The sequence below is a fragment of the Lissotriton helveticus genome, chromosome 4_2, assembly GCF_964261635.1.
Source record: "Lissotriton helveticus chromosome 4_2, aLisHel1.1, whole genome shotgun sequence".
Lineage (NCBI taxonomy): Eukaryota > Metazoa > Chordata > Amphibia > Caudata > Salamandridae > Lissotriton > Lissotriton helveticus.
The window spans coordinates 149827817-149846785 of NC_136064.1; the positions used below are offsets into that span (position 1 = coordinate 149827817).

General features: G+C 42.1%; 1 protein-coding gene across 1 annotated transcript in view; it reads right to left on the reverse strand.

Moving 5' to 3' along the window:
* Positions 1 to 2497: 2497 nt before the first annotated feature.
* LOC144752004 (extracellular calcium-sensing receptor-like) overlaps positions 2498 to 18969 on the reverse strand; it is a 68957-nt gene continuing 52485 nt past the window's right edge. Inside the window, exon 7 of the mRNA XM_078639963.1 lies at positions 2498 to 3566. Within this exon, the coding sequence (XP_078496089.1) occupies positions 2656 to 3566 (911 nt within the window). The 3' untranslated portion in view covers positions 2498 to 2655. The remainder of the gene's footprint in view (positions 3567 to 18969) is intronic.

Here is an 18969-nt window from a genome sequence, read left to right on the forward strand (position 1 = left end):
CTGCTCGACAACGGGGAAACAAAAGCCCTCATCCTCCTGGACCTCTCCGCAGCGTCCGACACTGTCTGCCACCGCACCCTAGTACAACGCCTTAGCAACATCGGAATACAAGATGAGGCATTGGAGTGGATCACCTCATTCCTCGCCGGAAGAACCCAGAGAGTCCGCCTCCCCCCGTTCAGATCAGAGGCCACCGAAGTCATCTGCGGCGTACCACAAGGTTCATCACTCAGCCCCACCCTCTTCAACGTCTACATGAGCCCCCTCGCAGCCATCGCGCGCCAACACAACCTCAATATCATATCCTACGCCGACGACACCCAGCTGATCCTCTCCCTCACCAGAGACCCTAACACCGCCAGAACCTGCCTACACGAAGGGATGAAAGACGTCGCCGAGTGGATGAAGGACAGCTGCCTAAAACTTAACTCAGACAAGACAGAAGTCCTCATCCTGGGATCATCCCCCTCTGCCTGGGACGACTCCTGGTGGCCTCCGGCCCTAGGCAGCTCACCCAAACCAACGGATCATGCACGCAACCTGGGCTTCATCTTTGACACCTCCCTCTCGATGACCAGACAAGTCAACGCCGCCTCATCATCATGTTTTAATATCCTACGCATGCTCCGAAAGATTTTTTGATGGATCCCCACCGAAACCAGGAAAACGGTCACCCAGGCACTCGTCACCAGCCCTGCTAGACTACGGAAACACCCTCTACACCGGAACCACAGCCAAACTGCAAAAAAGACTCCAACGCATTCAGAACGCCTCCGCATGACTCATCCTGGACATACCTCGACACAACCATATTTCCGGACACCTGAGAGACCTGCACTGGCTCCCCGTCAGCAAGAGAATCACGTTCCGTCTCCTCACCCACGCACACAAGGCCCTCCACGACCAAGGACCCAGCTACCTTAACAACCGCCTGACCTTCTACACCCCCACCCGCCAACTGCGATCATCCAACCAAGCCCTCTCCGCGATTCCCCGCATCCAAAAAGCCACCATGGGAGGAAGATCCTTCTCCTACCTGGCGGCCAAAACCTGGAATTCCATCCTCACCCACCTCCGTCGTACCCAGGACCACCTCTCCTTCAGGAAGAAACTCAAGACCTTGTTGTTCGATTAATAGCGGACCCCCCTCCCCCAAGCGCCTTGAGACCCTCTGGGTGAGTAGCGCTATATACACATTTCTGATTGGATTGGATTGGATTGGATTGGCATGTAGGGTCGAGACTTTCCCCATGCTGAAGGCCCCGGGAGAGGGGATTCCACTTCGCCAAAATTGACTGGGCTTTGCATCCCTGCCCCGCTGGACAGTGGGCAGTGGGAACGGATAGGGCCTACTATATACTCACTACTGGGAGTGTTTTAGGCCCTCCCACGGGTTATGTTAATGCTGGGTGCCTAGGTTGCTGCACCCCCTGCGCATGGTTGGTTGTGCCGATGCGGATGCTGAACCCGAATGTCCTGCCGAAGGTATAGGCCCCCATGTGATATATTTTAGGCGTACCTCCTGTTGCTAATGCTGTAGATGTCATTTATATTTGCCCAGTGTTACCGGCCTAATGAGTTCATGCATGATGTGCTTTCACGCCTAATGTTGTGGGCCTGAGGTTCTATCCCATACTCCCTTTATAATGACAGGTGCCCAGCTACCAAGGGGGTGAGCAGGGGTTATTTTAGGAGTGTATCCCCTTACTCTGACTATAGGCAAGGGTCCCTATTTGGTCAAAGGTACCTACCTTTGTCAACTAGAGACCCCTAAATCTTACAGTATTCAATATTACAGTTCTTTTAACTTTTTGTAGTTTGTTGTGACGTGTGGTATCCTCTCTTATATTCTGACTTGGTGTGGAATGTTGTGAGTCATGAGGAATGTGAGATGTCATTAGTGCAAGTGTTCTATACTTGTCAGGTGGAGTTCTTGCCTGCAAATGATGGCTGAGCTGGTTACATCCCAGCTCCTGATGAAGTTCCCATACTTGTTCCTTAATAAAGTACTTGATCCTGTACCTACCCGCTTCCTGGGTTTTCCTACAAGCATGCATCTGCACAACGCAACACACAGGACGCACATTCTCTGTCTGCCCAGCCTATCCCTAGGCAGAGGTTTGGACTCCTGTTTACTCCTGTGCAAATAGAAACCCGCACACCTCCACAACTTAGAATAGAACAAGTAACTGTTAACTATAAATATTGGTATACCTGCACTCATTACCAGCACATGTTCTCTATACCAAATTGTGCCTTTCCTCAATACAAAGTGCACAAATTTGAGCATACAAATTAGATTCACAATATAAATTGAATCAGATATATGTGTTTTCCCTTGGCATGCTTGATTCATATTACAAACAACAAAATATCTGCATGATATGTTCTAGTAGCAGATACAAATTCATTCAATATTAGTTGTGGCATTTATAATTAGAGAGTAAGGTGCACAGCTATACGAATGTGCTCCTCTTTTCAGGTGGAGACCCTCTCGTGTTCCCAAGCACCGTATTCTACATGAAAGGCCACATCCATCTTAAGAAGGAGTCGTCATCTGTGCTGCACATTCGTTTCTTTAAAAATCCTTGTACAGGTTGCTAAAGACGACAATCCTATAGAAAGGCAATCATTCATGATTTACATGCAAATGCTTTATTTATTCTTGCTGACGCTGGTTGTTTGCATTAGGTATTGCTTAGTATTCATATCCGGCCGCCAAAGGAGGATATAACACTTGGGAAAGAAGATACACCCAAGAAGTCCTGCAGCAGAAGACAAGATGGCAAAGATCTCCACGGCCACCAAATACTTCCCCTCTGTGCTCAGGTAAGCCGGAATGAATGAGATCCAGACGGCCAGAAACACGAGCATACTGAAGGTGAGGAACTTGGCCTCGTTAAAACTCTGGGGCAAATTACGGGCATGAAATGCAACCACAAAGCTTACAGTGGCCAACAAGCCCAGATATCCCAACATCAGATAGAAGAAGAGAACAGAGCCCTCGTCACACTGGATGATGGTGGTGTCTTGTATCTGTATCTTAACGGGGAACGGAGGATCAAGAAGCAGCCATACTGTGCAAGTTAGGACTGGAGGAAAAGAACACAAAAGGACCACTCCAACTGGCATTCTGGTCCCAAGCCACCTTGAAGAGTGGCTGGTGGGATCACGAGCATTGAACGCTATAATCACAGTGATGGTCTTGGCCAGAATGGTGGAAATGCTGATGGCAAATATGATTCCAAACATGTTTTGGCGGATCATGCAGGTGGCCCTAACGGGATGGCCAATGAAGGTGAAGGAAGAAAGGAAGCAGAGCATGAGGGTGATGAGAAGAACGTAGCTGAGCTCTCGATTGTTCGCCTTGATGATGGGTGTGTCTTGGTACCTCTTGAAGATGCAGAGAACAAACACATTGCCTGTAAGAAAGAAGCACGTCAAGCATGAAAGTGCGATCCCCAAAGGCTCCTCAAGGGACAGGAACTGCACAGTTGTTGAGTCACATTGCGTTTGTCCTTCGTTTGGCCAGTGGTCTTCAGGGCAAGGCCAGCAGTCAATGGCATCTGGAAGGGGAAAAGATTATTGGTTTCTGATTTGAATCTCTGAACAACTGAAATAATTATTGGTATCACCTCCATTTTGAATTTAGAAAACATGATTAGGAAAAAAGAGGCAACGAAAATAGAAATCCCATTAACATTTAAAGTACATATAATTTGATCTTTAGATCCAATTCTGGAAGAAATTTGGTTAGAAATTTGAGGAGAAGGTTGTTTCTGGTGGAATTAAGTATTGAATGAGGTGTACTCTAATTAAGTGAGTGTTAAATATGAACGTACGTGGGTCATTACGTGAGGTGTGTTCAAGTGGAGTTAAATGGGGGAGTAAAAGAGGTGACAGAGGAGATGGAGATAGGTGGGGATCTGGGGCCAGATGTAGGTAGAACTTATTTACCGATTCTTAATTACCGAATTTTACCGATTCGGTAATTAAGAATCGGTAAATAAGAAGGGGGGGTATGTAGGAACATCCAGATGTTCCATTTACCGAATCGGTAAATATCTGTATTTACCGATTCGGTAAATACCGACCGGTAATGCTCCATTCATTCCTATGGGCTTTGAAGCCCATAGGAATGAATGGAGCATTACCGGTCGGTATTTACCGAATCGGTAAATACCGATTTTGACAAGGGTGCAGGGGGTGTCACTTTGACACCCTCTAGCACCCCCAAAAAAGGTTCGGGGGCCAGGTGGCAGGCATACCTGCCCTAAGGGCAGGTCTGCCTGTCATATGTCACAGGTGTGCATGCACACATGTGCATGCACACCTGAATCGGTATTTTACCATCAAATTGAATTTGATGGTAAAATACAGATTCGGTAAGGGTTGTGGGACTCAGAAGAGTCCCACCTACATCTCAATTTTACAGATTCTGTAAAAATACCGGTCGGTAAATTTACCGACCGGTATATTTACTGAATCGGTAAAATTACCGAAATGCCCTGTTGCAATCCCCCTACATGTCGAAAGCCAAATACCGGTCGGTAACGGCCGAATTCGGCCGTTACCGACCGGTATTTGGCTACCTACATCTGGCCTCTGGTGTCTAGTGGAGGAAGCAGAAGGGATGTGGTACAGTGTAGGATTTAAGATACATCGACACACATGATTTCCACAGTGAAGAGCTCATCACTCCGCTTAAAGAGGTGTGCTCATGAAGATGAGGTTTGTTATTGTGATCAAAGGGGATTAGTGTGCACACTACCAGGTTGTATGTAGTTGTACAGTTGTGCCGTGCTCCAAGGCATCACTCACTGAACTGGAGTGTGGAACGTATCAATAAGGTTGCATCCCCCATGTAAGTGGGATATGTCCCCCGGGCACTGGTTGTTGAGTCCTTCAGAAAAAAGGTTTCTCAGATTGTTGTATAAAAGACGTTAAGTCCTTTATGTAAATATTTACATCCTTTAACGGAATTTTGCATCACAATTCATGTAGAAATATTGTAATTATTCAAACACTTCAATTCCCAGAATTCATTTCAATTGTTGAACTGTTTTACATGATCCCCATGCATTTCGGCATCATTGCCTTCATCTGGGGATAATCTGCAAACAGTAATACATGTATTTCAGGCATATATACATGAGGAAAAGTAGTGGGTGATTAACCTTCACCAAATATTATCCTGTGATTTGTAAATGAAATGGGTAGTTTTAATAAAAAAGCTCTTTGCTTCTCTCTGAATACGTCGGGCAGTGATGTTAATAAAGTTATGAGCTATGTGCTCAAACACGATGTTAAACTGAGTCTAAACAAGTCATATTGCTGATTATCTCAAATACATGTCTACGGTGTTTGGCACACTGAACAGAAAAAAGTTTAAAAGTTTAAAGAAGTTCAAACGATACGACACCCACTCAAGGTGTCAGTGCTATTTAGGCGGAATACATGCAACATGCACATTTAGTAAAAAGCTATTTAGTTAATACTGCTTACCGGGTGTTAGAAGTGAAAAATCACTGGGCGTCTTCCGAACGAAGTTTGCTCTATCGCGATGCATTCGAGTGCAGTGTTACTGACGCTCGGATGGTGGGCGGTTCTTATGGCGTGTAGGGGGTGCATTAGTGAACACAAAAAACGGTTTGTGTGAAGAAAGGGTCTGATAAAGATTCCAAAGGTGCACAATAAAAACAAAAACAAACATTGTATCCGGAGAAAAAGTGAAGGTGAATGTTACGCGTGTGATAAATGTATGATGCTCGAACTTTAAACGACCACAACTGCTAATGAAACCTCTGAGGAAAAAAATCTAAGAAATCGATCAACAGTAAACTACGGATCTAAAAAGATCTGAGAAAAATGATGATCTGAGGAAATGGAAATCCACATAGTCCCATTATAGTTTGTTGTTATTAAAGGTAACATAAATATTCCATACGATCATTCATGCCGAAGGGCCTCATGGAATTCAAAAGGGTAATCCAATCATTTTCATGGTGCAGCAAAAAATTATGATTGTCTCTACCCTCTAGCCTGTTGATGATTTCCAGTACACAATACTTTAATAGACTGATGTTATGTCCGGCTTCTAGGAAGTGTTGAGCAACTGTTGATTTAATTTGTTTTGTTCTAATATTAGATTTGTGCTCATTCAACCGTATTTTTATTTTCCTTTCGGTTTGTCCAATATAAACCTTTCCACAAGGGCACTTTACCAAATACACCACATTCGATGTGTCGCATGTTGCTGTTACCTTCATTTTGATTTTATATCCCTTCATGGAATTGGTGATGTAAGTTCCTTTAATGATGATGTTGCAATTATTACAATTCCAACAAGGAATTGTGCCTTGAATGAAGCTTCCGTTGGTGTTTGACTCGGGTATTTTAATCTTTCACCGATATTTTTGCTTCTGGTGTAAGTGAAGATTGGTTTGTGTTCAAAAATATGGTTGAAGTCCTGGTCCAGCCTGAATATTTGCCAGTGTTTCTTGATTATTCGTTTGTACGAAGCACTCATCGTGGAAAATTTAGAGACTATGGTGATGTGGTCCTTGATGTTTTTTTCTCTTAATTCTGAGAAGTTCCACTGTTTTTTTTGGGTTAGATACTATCTTCTTTACTCTTAGTAATTAGGAGTTTGGTAAGTGTTATTTGAGCGGTTGTGGGTGGAAACTTTGATAGTGAAGGGTATTGTTCCTGTCTGTGTCCTTCCTGTTTAGATCAGTTTCAAAGCCAGATGGTGTTTTGACGATTCTTACAACCAAAAACGTGATGGATTGTTGCTGTATTTCAAAGGTAAATTGTATCCGATTGTCAATTAGGTTGAGTTTGTATAATTGTTCTAATAAGATGGTAGTTGGACCTTTCCAGAGGATGAAGATATCTACTATAAATCGTAGATATAATTTTAGAAGAGATGTCCATGGATGTACTGTTAAGATGTTATCTTCTTCGAAGTGTTTCATGAAGATGTTGGCGTATGCCGGAGCGGTACAGTTTCCCATGGAAGTACCAGTTTTTAGTTGGAACCAATCCTCTTTCCACTTAAAATAACTATGAAGTAGAGTAAATTCCATGAGCTCCATGAGAAAAACCTTTAGATCTTGTTTGTAATCTGTGCGTAACAAAGCATATTCAACTGCTTCTATTCCTGATTGATGAGGGATGAATATGTAAAGTGAATTCACATCAACAGAACACAATAGGATTTCTTCTCCTTCTTGTTTTGTGAAAGTGACTTGATTGAGCTTGTTTAAAAAAGCAGTGGTGTCTTTGATTAATGATCTCATAGCCATAACACATGGTTATAGATGCTGATGTAGAAACTTTCCCACTGGTTCATGTAGGATTCCCTGAGTGGTGACTATCGGCCGGCACGGAGGAGTGTCCGTATTTTTGTGCATTTTTGGTACCATGAATAATGAATGACTCTTGGGATAAGGGTTTAATACGGATTTCTTTACCTTGTCGTTGATGACTCCTTTGCAAACGGCTCTTTTTGACACATATTTAGTGGAGTAGCTTTCTTCAAGTTGTCCTGTTGTAGTCTGCTAGAGGAGGTGTGTTCCAATAGACTTTATGGTTTATTGTAGAAGTCCCTATGTACTCCTATGTTTTCTAATGTAACAAGTATGGTATATTGAAGGAGACACCATTATGTTGTATGTTAAGTGTGGTTTCATGCTATGCCTCATCCAATGATATGTCAGTCAATGGTGTAGGTGGTGTTGTGTACTGGTTAAGGTTTGATTTACTGTAAGAGGTATAGAAACCATTAAGGCATCGTGCATGTGTGGGCTGGTCATTGATCCAATTGTATCTCTCCTACAATGTCCAAAGAACCATCTGCCTACCCTTCAACGACTATTTATGTTACACAAGGTATATAAGACACATAATATATGTTTTTTTTAACAAATCATTAAAAAGTTATAAATGTACCATTAATTATATTAATCTTTTTAAGATGCGAAGATCATTTTGTCTAGTTTGATGGAATATTATTTTGTGAAGGGTCAAATATCTTTGATCAATGAACCCTACTAGTGAAGGATAGTTCCAAGGATTTGATTGACTTCTCCAGCAATGCCCTTAAGTTATCAGAATTTTAGAATTTTTTTTTATATGTTTAATGTATAATTTCTATCTTTCTTCCTACTTCTTCAGTTTTCTTTTACATTGTAGAAAAAATGTCTTCTATTAATGACGGGGTCATCATTATAGCAGATCTAATCTAGGTTGGATATTGACTGAGCTGTGAATTAGTGGCATAGGTTAATGTTCTTGTTAATGTAGAACAGAGCTCAGTGAGTAATGACAATAGTGGAAAATGGAAATGGGATTTCAGCATTGCTTTGCGCACATAGCCTATTAAAGGAGAAAGATATTCTGGTGTTGCCCGGGCAATGCAACCTGGTGGATGAGGTACAAACAATACAACATGTGCTGGGTGTTGGCAAAATATGGATATAAATAGAAATCATGGTTTAAAAAGATGGGGATGCACAGATGATGAGTTGTGGTGAACTGATGAAATGTTAATGTTAATGAGATTTTTAGAGCGCACTGCTACCCTGAGGTGTCCTGGCGCTATGCACTACCTACTAAAGAAACTGTGGCAAACCCCGTGGGCAGGAGTCAGTTAACTGAAAAGCCAGGTTTTTAGTCCTTTCCGAAACGACAGCAAATCTGTTGAATTCCTTAAGGAAAAAGGAAGTCCGTCCCAAGCTTTAGCGGCGCAGTGCCGGAAGCTCCTACCGCCCCAATTATGTTTGTTGAAGCGGGGAAACGAGACTTGTTTAGCCTGCATGGAGCACAGGGCTCTTCCCGGGACATACCACTGAATAGATTGCTTAAGAAAGTCAGGGCCAAGACCATTAAGAGCCTTAAAGACTAGACACATGGCCTTAAACTGGATCCGGGATTTAACAGGGAGCCAGTGGAGGGCTTTAAGACCGGCCCTGACCGAAGCAAACTAGGGAGTCCCCAATAGCAGTCTGGCTGCCGCATTCTGCACAATCTAGAGCCTAGCCAACTGCCTTTTCTGGATGTTGATGAAGAGGCCGTTGCAATAGTCCAGATGTGATAGAATGAGCGCCGTGACAGCTATTTTCACACTTTCAGCTGGAAGAAGACATTGTATTTTGCGTAGAATACGCAAGATGAGAAAGCAGGAGGAGACAACCTTGCTGACCTGATCACAGTATGCCAGTTTATAGTCAACAATCACTCCAAGATTTTTCGCCCCGCCAACCAGCGTTGGAAGTGCACCCATTGAATCAGGCCACCAGTCAGAGGTCCACAGATGTGCTGTGTTCCCAAAGAGGATAACTACCGTTTTCCCTGCATTAAGTTTCAGGCAATTTGACGCCATCCAAGCAGCAATTGCCTGCATGCAGTTATGGCATTTTAAGCTGGTCTGTGCCTCATCGCCTTTTTGAATAGATAAGACAATTTGTGTATCATCGGCGTATGAGGTTAGCTGAAAGCCAAAAGACCTAATCAGAAGAGCCAGCGGGACAACATACACATTAAATAGGGTAGGGCTAAGCGAGGAGCCCTGTGGAACACCACAGGGAAGAGAGAAAGGCTTGGAGCTGTCATTACCAAGATCCACTGTTTGTATCCTGTTAGCCAAGAAAGATTCCAAAAGGTCCATGCTTTGCCACCGACTCCTACCGCCGATACCCGGTCCATCAAAACCTTATGAAGGACCGTATCAAATGCGGCCGAAAGGTCCAGCATGATGAGTATGGCCGCCCCACCTTGCTCAAGAGCCTCTCTGATTTCATCAGTAGATTTGATTAACGCCGTCTCGGTGCTGTGTTCCGGCCGAAAGCCAAACTGCGTGGAGTCTAACAGGGCATGGGACTGCATGAACCGACTGAGTTGACTATTCATGGCCTTCTCAATCATCTTACCAAGAAAGGGAAGATGAGAGGGCAGTGAAGAGACAGTGGAAGAGGTGACATCTAACTATTGTTTGACAAGTACCAAGCAACATTATTGAAAATAATCTGGGCCTGATTCACAAAGGGAAACTACAATTTTCAGTATCTTTACTCTTTTTAGTAATTTTACTACTTTTGTTACTCACAAGTTCTGAGCGTAAACTTACTAAAAAAGTGTAGGGTACATTTTTCAACATCGAGAGGGAGGCAACTACCTTACTCTTCTGTGGGTAAGTGAGGTCCCTTCTTAAACCCCTCTCTAACCTACTCTTACTCCTCCCTAATCCCATCCCTCTCAGTAGTAAATCAGCCACTTTTCCCTTCTATTTCCGTACGTCCCTCCCATTCACTCCTAAAATATACCTTTCTATGTGCAGACACTCTGAAGTGGGGGCGGATAACTCAATGTTCATTTAGTAATGTGTTCAGTAGTACATTTTGTGTGATTGCAAAATGTTTACAAAGTGCACTTTGAGAATCAGGCCCTTTACTTGTAAGTTGGAACTGAAGAAGGTGTGTATATGTATTGAGGCAGAGTATTTTATGTACATGGTTTAATGTCATAAAAAGGATATGGTTTAATCATCCTGACATCATAGGATTCATCTCTGCCAGTAATGCTTCATTCATTTACACCTTTCCCTGCTGACGCCCCTTGGGCATCCTTACAAGTGATTCTTATATGTAATTATCACAGGTGTCATCTCTTTTTCTGATGCAATTCGTTAAATACATGAACCTGTCAAAAGTATGAAGTTCCCCACTAGTCTTCCCGAACCTCCTCTCCGACCCTTCTAAAGTGGATTGCCAGTAGCGGCCACATCATGCTGCTGCTCCCAGCTGAGAGTGGCGAGGAGTTGCATTCTGCTTCTGGATATGTTTCTGGATCTCGGAATCTGACAATTAATCACTGAGATTCACTATCTCACATTGTACATTTCTTACCAACTTGAGCTCAAATCAAAACACCTGTGAGGAATTCCTTTTGGAATCTCTAAAATAGCCTTGTATTGTTCTGAGACTAGCCACGTTCTCAAGTGAGATACTTTAATCAGTTCATATATTTTATGATCCCTTTTTATATTTAGTATTCTTACTTCTGCTGCAGATTTATCAGTATCAGCCTAGAGTATGCACCGTGATTCCAAACTCCTAATCATTGTCTCTTACTTCCATGTTAGTGTCAGCTGTAAATGTGCTGCCTGTGTTGTTACAGCCGGTCCCAAAGAAGAAGTGTGTTGTACTTACATATGTTTGTTTGAAGTTCCACACGGAACCTTCTTGTGTTGTCATGGTATACTTTGCTGCCTGTTCTAAGTAGAGTCAGTTGGGGCCTCTCATCTGGACTGAGAGGAGCGGTGGCTCATTGTACCCACAAATAAAGGTTTGAAACCACACTACTGAGTCCTGTGGTGGAAATCTATCCGTTCGGATCACAACACTATTTTTGGCGACGACCAGGCGAGCCCCCGCAACATTACGCTATTTAATTGGCATCTTATATATACAGCAAAGAAGGTGAAACCTGTCTACAAATCACTTTGTAGAGAAGTGTGGCTCAATGGTTAGAGCTGCAGACCCTGATGCAGAGTTCTGGTTGGGACCAGGGTTGAATTCCCGCCTCGGCAGGTCTCGGGCTCAATTTCCTCGAACTTGATAATTCTCGCCTCGGTGCCTACTCTAACCAGGGGTCCCCCTCTGCAACTCTGGGCAATAGCTTGCTTAACTTCACAATGGCCCCCACAACGCTGAGGATGCCTGGCTTCACCAGGAGTGGGCTCCTCACAGGGAAAGCTCAGGAAGGGTTCCTCGGCGGTATTCGTACAAGTGGCGAGATGCCTACGGGTAGTTGTGCGCTATACAAGTGCGTAATCATTTCATTTTATCACTTCAAGAAAGATTATCAGCATCTGCAAGAAAACGCACTCCTACCTCCTCCAGCAGCTGTATGCTCCAAAAGAGAAGCTGACTTCTCCAGCGGCTGACTGACTTTCATCGAATTGGCATTTAATTGTGGTAAGGAGGTCAACGGGAGGGGCTGGTGTCTGTTTGCTCGCAAGAGTGTGTTTGCTTGCTGGGAAAATCATTCCTGTGTGGCTGTGTCCTTATCTGGAGCTTTACACCGTCACCTCTAGGCTAATTGGCGTTGATTGTCATTCCCTTGCGAGTTTCTTCCAGGATCAGAAGCGCATTTCCTGTAAGAAGGCGCAACTGAGTGGTACTTTGTCTGCAAATGCTTTGCCAATGACAGTTGCAGCGTTTTGATATTTCAGCTCACAGTTGTTTTGAATTGGTGGGGTATTCTGTCTTCCAATACGTTTTTTTAATAAATAATTTTATGGTGGGGTTTTCTTTTCTCCTTCCGGAAATGGAATGATGCATTTCTGTTGTTTTCTCCACTGTAATACACTGTTAATTAAGAACTCGTGTTTTAATACATTTTGTTTATTCTCTGCCCTGTGCTATGCTACCATCTAGTGGGCAAATTTCAGTTTTTTCACATTTTCAGTCCACTACTGTTTGTACTGCTTGTTTCTTATTCTACATAGAGTAAGATGTTTGATAAATGTAGTTTCATGCTCCATGTTAAAAGGGATACTTTGGATTAGCATTCATTGACTTGGCAGTTGTTAACTGTAAGTTACTGTTTTTCTAATATTAACTAAGTTTATTGCTAGTTATTTTATTTTCAATTATGCAATCTGTTAACCCTCCATCTCCATTTCTGGAGAACCCAGGTCCACCTCAGATACAATGGAAGCCATGGTTTGATGCATTTGAAATGTATATAGGGGCAATTGGTGCTTCACGATATACGGTGGAAAGGAACACATTTCTTCTAAATACTTTAGGGTTTGAAGGAAGTGAGGTCTTTAAACACCTTCCTGACATTGTGTTGGCGGAGGGAGAAGTAGTCGACGAATACCAAGAAGCAGTTAAGAAACTAGTGATCAAATTTGATGTACAACCCAGTTTAGTAGTTTTAAGGCACAACGTTTTTTAATCGTGCGCAACTTCAGAGTGAGAATGTTGAAACATATTTGCGTGCGCTGCGTAAACTGTGTGCAGAGTGCCAATTGGGGGAGTACCATGACCAATTAGTAAGAGATCAGTTCATTGCACACTGCTATTATATTAAAATCCAACTAAAGTTGCTTACTATGGATAACCCCAGTCTTGAAGAGACCATTAAAGTGGCGAAAAGTGTAGAATTGGGACAAAACTTGATTAAGGAGTTAAGGATTCGAAGGAATCAGTGAATGCCGTTGCTTCTACCAATGCTACTAACAGCACTGTACGAAAAGTCAAATCTAATGAGAAAGGCATGTTTTTAAAGAAAAAAAATTGTTACAGGTGTGGTTACCCTCCACATGGCGCAGACACCAGATTCTGTCCTGGTAAGAATGCCAAATGTCAAAAGTGTGGAAGGATTGGACAATTGGCCAAAGTCAATCTAGTTTAAACAAGGGTGAGAAAGTAAACTGAATAGTGAAGAATGAACAGTTGTGTGATAGTAACATTGTTCAAGATTTTCAAGACATAATTGTCACTGTCACAGATGATGGTATTGTTACTGGTGACCCCTCTGAATGCATTGATCCCTATGTTGATGTGTTGGTGGGCGATGTGTGTTTGAAGTTGTTGGTGCAAAAGAATACTTTTTCCCACAGATAGAGCACCTGTATCACATGAGAGACGCAAACTACACTTATAAGGCTATATTGAGGATGTGTTGGCGTTTAAAGGACAAAGGTTTCAGGGTCAAATCTACATTGCTGTTCACGGCTTGAACATCCTTGGGTGGTATCACCAAGGCCTTTCTGGCATGGTGCTGAAGCCTGGTACAAGTGAACAAGACTTAGATGTACAAGACATGCCCGAGTCCCTTTCTTTAGAACCCGAATTTCCAAAAGTGTTTTCTGACACACTTGGGAAAATTGCAGGTTTCAAGCATAGGATCAAAATTTTAAAAAAATGCTGTGCCTGTGATGCACAAGGTCAGGTCAGTCCCATTTAGTCTCAGGGGTGATCTCGAGCTGGAATTAGGCAGATTGGAGAAGTCTGGGATCATTGAGCCAGTGGAATCCAATTTATGGTTAAATCCATTGGTGGTCATACGAAACAGAATGGGTAGATCTGTTTGTGCATTGACCTGAGAAGCCTTAACAAAGAAATCTGGGTTGATGCCCATCCTTTACTCAAAATTGGTGATCTGTTGCAGGATGAATCACGTCATTATACTGCTTTCAATTCTCCTTTTGGATCCTTCCAATTTTGCAGAATGCCATTTGGTCTCGCGTCTGCGGCCTCGGTTTTACAAAGAGTCATGAAGTCAGTGCTATGAGATTTAAAGGGTGTTGTAATATTCCAAGATGATGTCCTCATTTTTGCAAAACATTTAGAGGAACATGATAAGACTTTGAGAACTGTGCTTGGCACTTTTGAGGAAAAAGGTATTGTTGTAAAAAAAATAAGTGTGCGTTTTGAAAAAGAGAGATAGAAATTCTCGGACATCTAGTTTCTGCGGATGGTGTGAGTCCCAGACCTGGTTTGGTAAGAGCGGTGGTTAAGTGCCCTTGTCCAAAAAATAAGGATGAGCTACATTCTTTTTTGGGATTGTGTAAGTTTTACTCACACTTTATTCCTGACTACGCTAGCAAGATGAAGGTAGTATCCAATATGTTGATGATGAATGTCTCATTTGTGTGGGATAGTAACTGTCAGGAAACTTTTGAGCTGGTCAAATCCGAAATGGTAAATACCAAAACACTCAGAGCATATGATCCGGCAGTTGCTTGTACCGTTACTGTTGACACTAGCAATTATGGTCTAGGGGCAGTGCTTACACAATATGCAGGTGTGAATGAGTTTACAATTAGCTATGCATCTAGAGTTCTGAGAGATGCTGAGCTGAACTCTGAATGTACATTTGGGGCAGGAAGCTTGTCATTGAAACTGATCATGAACCCCTGCTATACATATTGGGGGGAGAGCATCTCAGGTATACTACGCCTCATATTGCACGTTTAACCACCAAACTCCTGCAGTATGATTTTATGGTTAAGCATATTCCAGGAAAGCAGAATGTGAAGGCTGATAACTTGTCAAGACTTTCCTTAAGTGAAGATGACACTATAGATGTGGAGGTAGACAAGGAGGATTGTTTTATTGCTGTCGTGGATGCTGTTGAAAGCAAAGCTCGCAGTGAGATAGAATGGAAGGAGCGGTTGAGTCAAGATTCCTGTCTGGATAGAGTCAAAGATTACATTGTGAAAGGTTGGCCCAGGGAGAGGTGTGTGTCCCCGACTATTCAGCATTTTTGGAAAGTGGCTGTAGAATTGTCTATTGCGGACGTAGTAGTCATGAGAGATGGTAGATGCGTTCCACCCATGAATGTTCGGATTAAGTTGGTTGACTGTGCACATGATGGCCATCTGGGGGCACCATGGCTAAGAGGTGGGGCAAACAACATTATTGGTAGCCCTCCATGGACAAGAATATAGAGGAGAGGGTCAAGGAATGTGTTGTTTGTAGTGGCGCAGAAAAGGGGATGAAAGTTGTAACTCCTCCCCTTCAGCCCATCCCTTTTCCCATCAAGCCATGGCTTAAGGTGGGCATCGATATGGTTGGCCCTTTCAATTTTCTCCCTCACAACTTACGCTTTGCGTTTGATCTTATGGATTTCCATAGCAAGTGGCCTGAAGTTAAGTTCTGCTCCTCTCCCACAGCCGCTAATGCCATTCTTTTTCTCAAAGAGATTTTCATGAGGGAAGGATTCCCAGGGGCCCTTGTCTCTGAGAACGGGGTGCAGTTTGTCAATGAGGAAATGAGTGTGTTTTTGAGTGAATCTGGCGTGAAGCATCTTCAAAGCTCTGTTGGACACCCTCAAACTAACTGTTTAGTAGAGAAGATGAACAGAGTTGTAGTAGAATGATTCAAGTGGGCAAAGAGTCATTGTTATGATTTTCAAGGTGCGGTTAGATCCATGCTGTGGTTTTATCGCACTACACCACATTCACTTACTAAAGTGGTGCCTTTCATATCACTCAGAAGTAAAGTACCCACTTCTGGACTTTATCCTGCTTGGCTCTTAAGAACTGTTAGTGATAAAGTGTCATGTTGGGTTGACAATGATGCACTGGAAACTCAAGGTAAAACTGCACAAAAGAAGATGTCTGATAGGTACAATCAAAAGATGATGGTTAAGACAGTCCCTGTGTCTCCTGGGGACTGGGTTTGTATTAAAAGCACCCGTTTTGATAAAAAAAGGTAGTAGGTCCTTTGATGAACCAGTCTGTGTAGAGAAGGTTTGTGGGGGTGCTGTTATGGTTTGTAGCAGACATTGGTGGAACCTAGCAAAGGTTGTGAAAGTTCAATCTACAGGTGATAATTGCAACGGCACCAGAAGTGATGAGATTGCAGGGATTCTCCTTCTGGTCTAGCCGTTGTATCCTCAGATACTGTCTATTAAACCAATGCAACATGCCAAGTACCAAGGAAGTCTATTCTTGTTAAACGTATTCCTTGGAAATTACGCAGAAGTTGCAGTTGTGCCATTGATGGAGCGAGATAGAAAACAAAATTTTGTTTAAACTCGCAAAGTCACATTTCCATAACATGAATAATAATATGAATAATTCGTGATGTATCGTGTTAATACAACCTAGATTAAACTTTACACATGGGGGGACTAACATGTGTGCTCATAAACGTGCATAAATGTTGCATCTTTTTGTTCGTGCAAAATAATAAAATAATTTGTCGTTTTCGTTTTTGTCATTACTAACTGCTGCAAATCTAAAAGAGGCATGTGCTTATTTTGCTTTTCCTTGTCCATGTGATGTCATTTCCACTATTCTAGGTGCACATAAGTTTTATGGATTAATGAAGACTGGTAGATATAAACGCTGCTTTATTTGTTTGCATTTTGCTAGGTAACATTAGACTAATTGGGAGGGTTAATTAATTAGTAAACCTAGGGTGGATACAGAATCAACATTATTTCTTACATTAATACTTTTCTTGTTTTTGTTTATTACTAGAAAACATAAGTTGTCTACTTTTGGGCCTAGTTTGCTCGAGTATGCTAAAGCTGAATTTTACTTCTGCACAAGTCACGAGAAGCCCATTCTGAAAAAAGTGTTCGTCAAAGCTGCATTCAATAAGCAAATCTGACATGCTGTCAACATTTTGTCGGACGTGGCCAAGGTCGGAAGTCAGTGATAAAAGACAATTTTGTCAGCTCTAACTTGGCACCCGCGGAAATGAGATGAACACTGTGAGAACATTAATTTACAAATGTTGCAAACCAAGGAAGCTCTTGGTTGCATTCGGAAAAGACAATGGTCTTTAAGAAACGTGACCTAATGGAACTTTTGAAATATGGGTGACATGTCACTTGTCACTCTCAACCAATGGGACTTCGAGGATCTTTGAAAACTTTCCTTCGCTTAGTTTAGCTAGCATAGAAAGGTATAAAAAGTCATGCCCTTAGGGATGGGCTGGCTGCTGCTTTCTGACTTTCCGATGAGGGTGAAGTGCTGCTGGACTTTGCGTGGAGCACGTAAGAATCCTCAAAGAACTTTACTTTATTTTCCATTTATTTAGCTTAGCTAGGGACTTAGGCTTTAGAAATGCTAAACTGTTAAAATCTTACTTAAACTTTGAATTTCTTACTTAAAATGTGTTTTTCTCATGAAGCTTTTCAAACATGCTTACTTTAATGCTAATAAAATTACAATAATAAATTTACATTTTGAAATACCATAATTTAGTAAATAAAATCTTACTTTTGACAAACAAGCTGGTCTTGGTTATTCAGAAGTGCAGGTTACTATTAGCTAGATCCTATCGCCAATGGTGGTCGTTTAAATGGTTAGGATTTATTCTAATGACAATATTCCTTCCGCAGATGTATAAAATTGTATATAGTTTGTAAATAATGTGTATATAGTTTTAATCTGACCACCTGATTCAGTAGGCCCAAAATATGTCATGTTTATAAATGGGTCCATAAGTTAGTGTAGAATTTCGTTTATAGGTTATGAAGTTGGGTAGCGTTGTTTATGATATATTTTCTATAGGCCGCTGGATCAATTCTCTGGTAGCAGAAATTGATGGTTGCTAAGGGTAACCAAGGTAATATGTTGGTTGCTAAGGGTTACTAAAGTGTTATGGTATAGAAATAGGATCGATGTTTTAACACATGTTGAGTTTGTTTTTCGTGCTATCCGTAAGCTATACTGGTATAGATTGTGTGGCGAGAAATTAGTCACGCAAGTCATCTGTTCTGTTTGCAGTGATATCGTCGAGTATCACAAGAGGTACCGTCGTGTACCATAGTGTTGTCGCCGAGCAGCACAGTGTTAGGGCTAGGTGTGAATCTTGTAAAGTGAGGGTTTTCTAAGAAATTAGAGCAGCATGAGAATAGGGACAAAGCGCCTTCCATAAAACTCACTGTGATAAGAGTATTAGTTATATCCGAGCTTGAGTGAAGGGCAGAGTAGCGTCGGTGCATGATTATCTATAAACAGGTTAGAGTCCTGTAGGGGTACATGTTTTATATCTATAAACAGGTTAGAGTCCTGTACGGATAACGTCGTTATTTTGCTAACGGTGCATGATTTCTATAAACAGGTGAGAGTCCTGTACGGATTTCATGTGTGTTTGAAATTAGGGAATTTTCCGTGTGAAAGTGCGAATTTGATTTGTAATTTATGTTCAAGTGGAACTCTTAGAACTGTCACTTCGCGGTGCGTTCAGAGGAAAACGAGTTCATAATGTTACGTGTTAGAAGGGTGGGGTAAGAGTTACTCTACCGACGATTGAAAATTATCCTTAGTGTGAATAGCGCCGACTATTCCGAAGTGTGGATACTTGAATGTATGTAAACTATCCTAAATAGTGAAACGAACAGATGAGTCCTTATTGTCATTGTTAAAGATTTAATTTACACTGAAAAGTGTCCTTAAAATGGCGCCGTGAAAAGATTTTGTGAAGGAGGGGT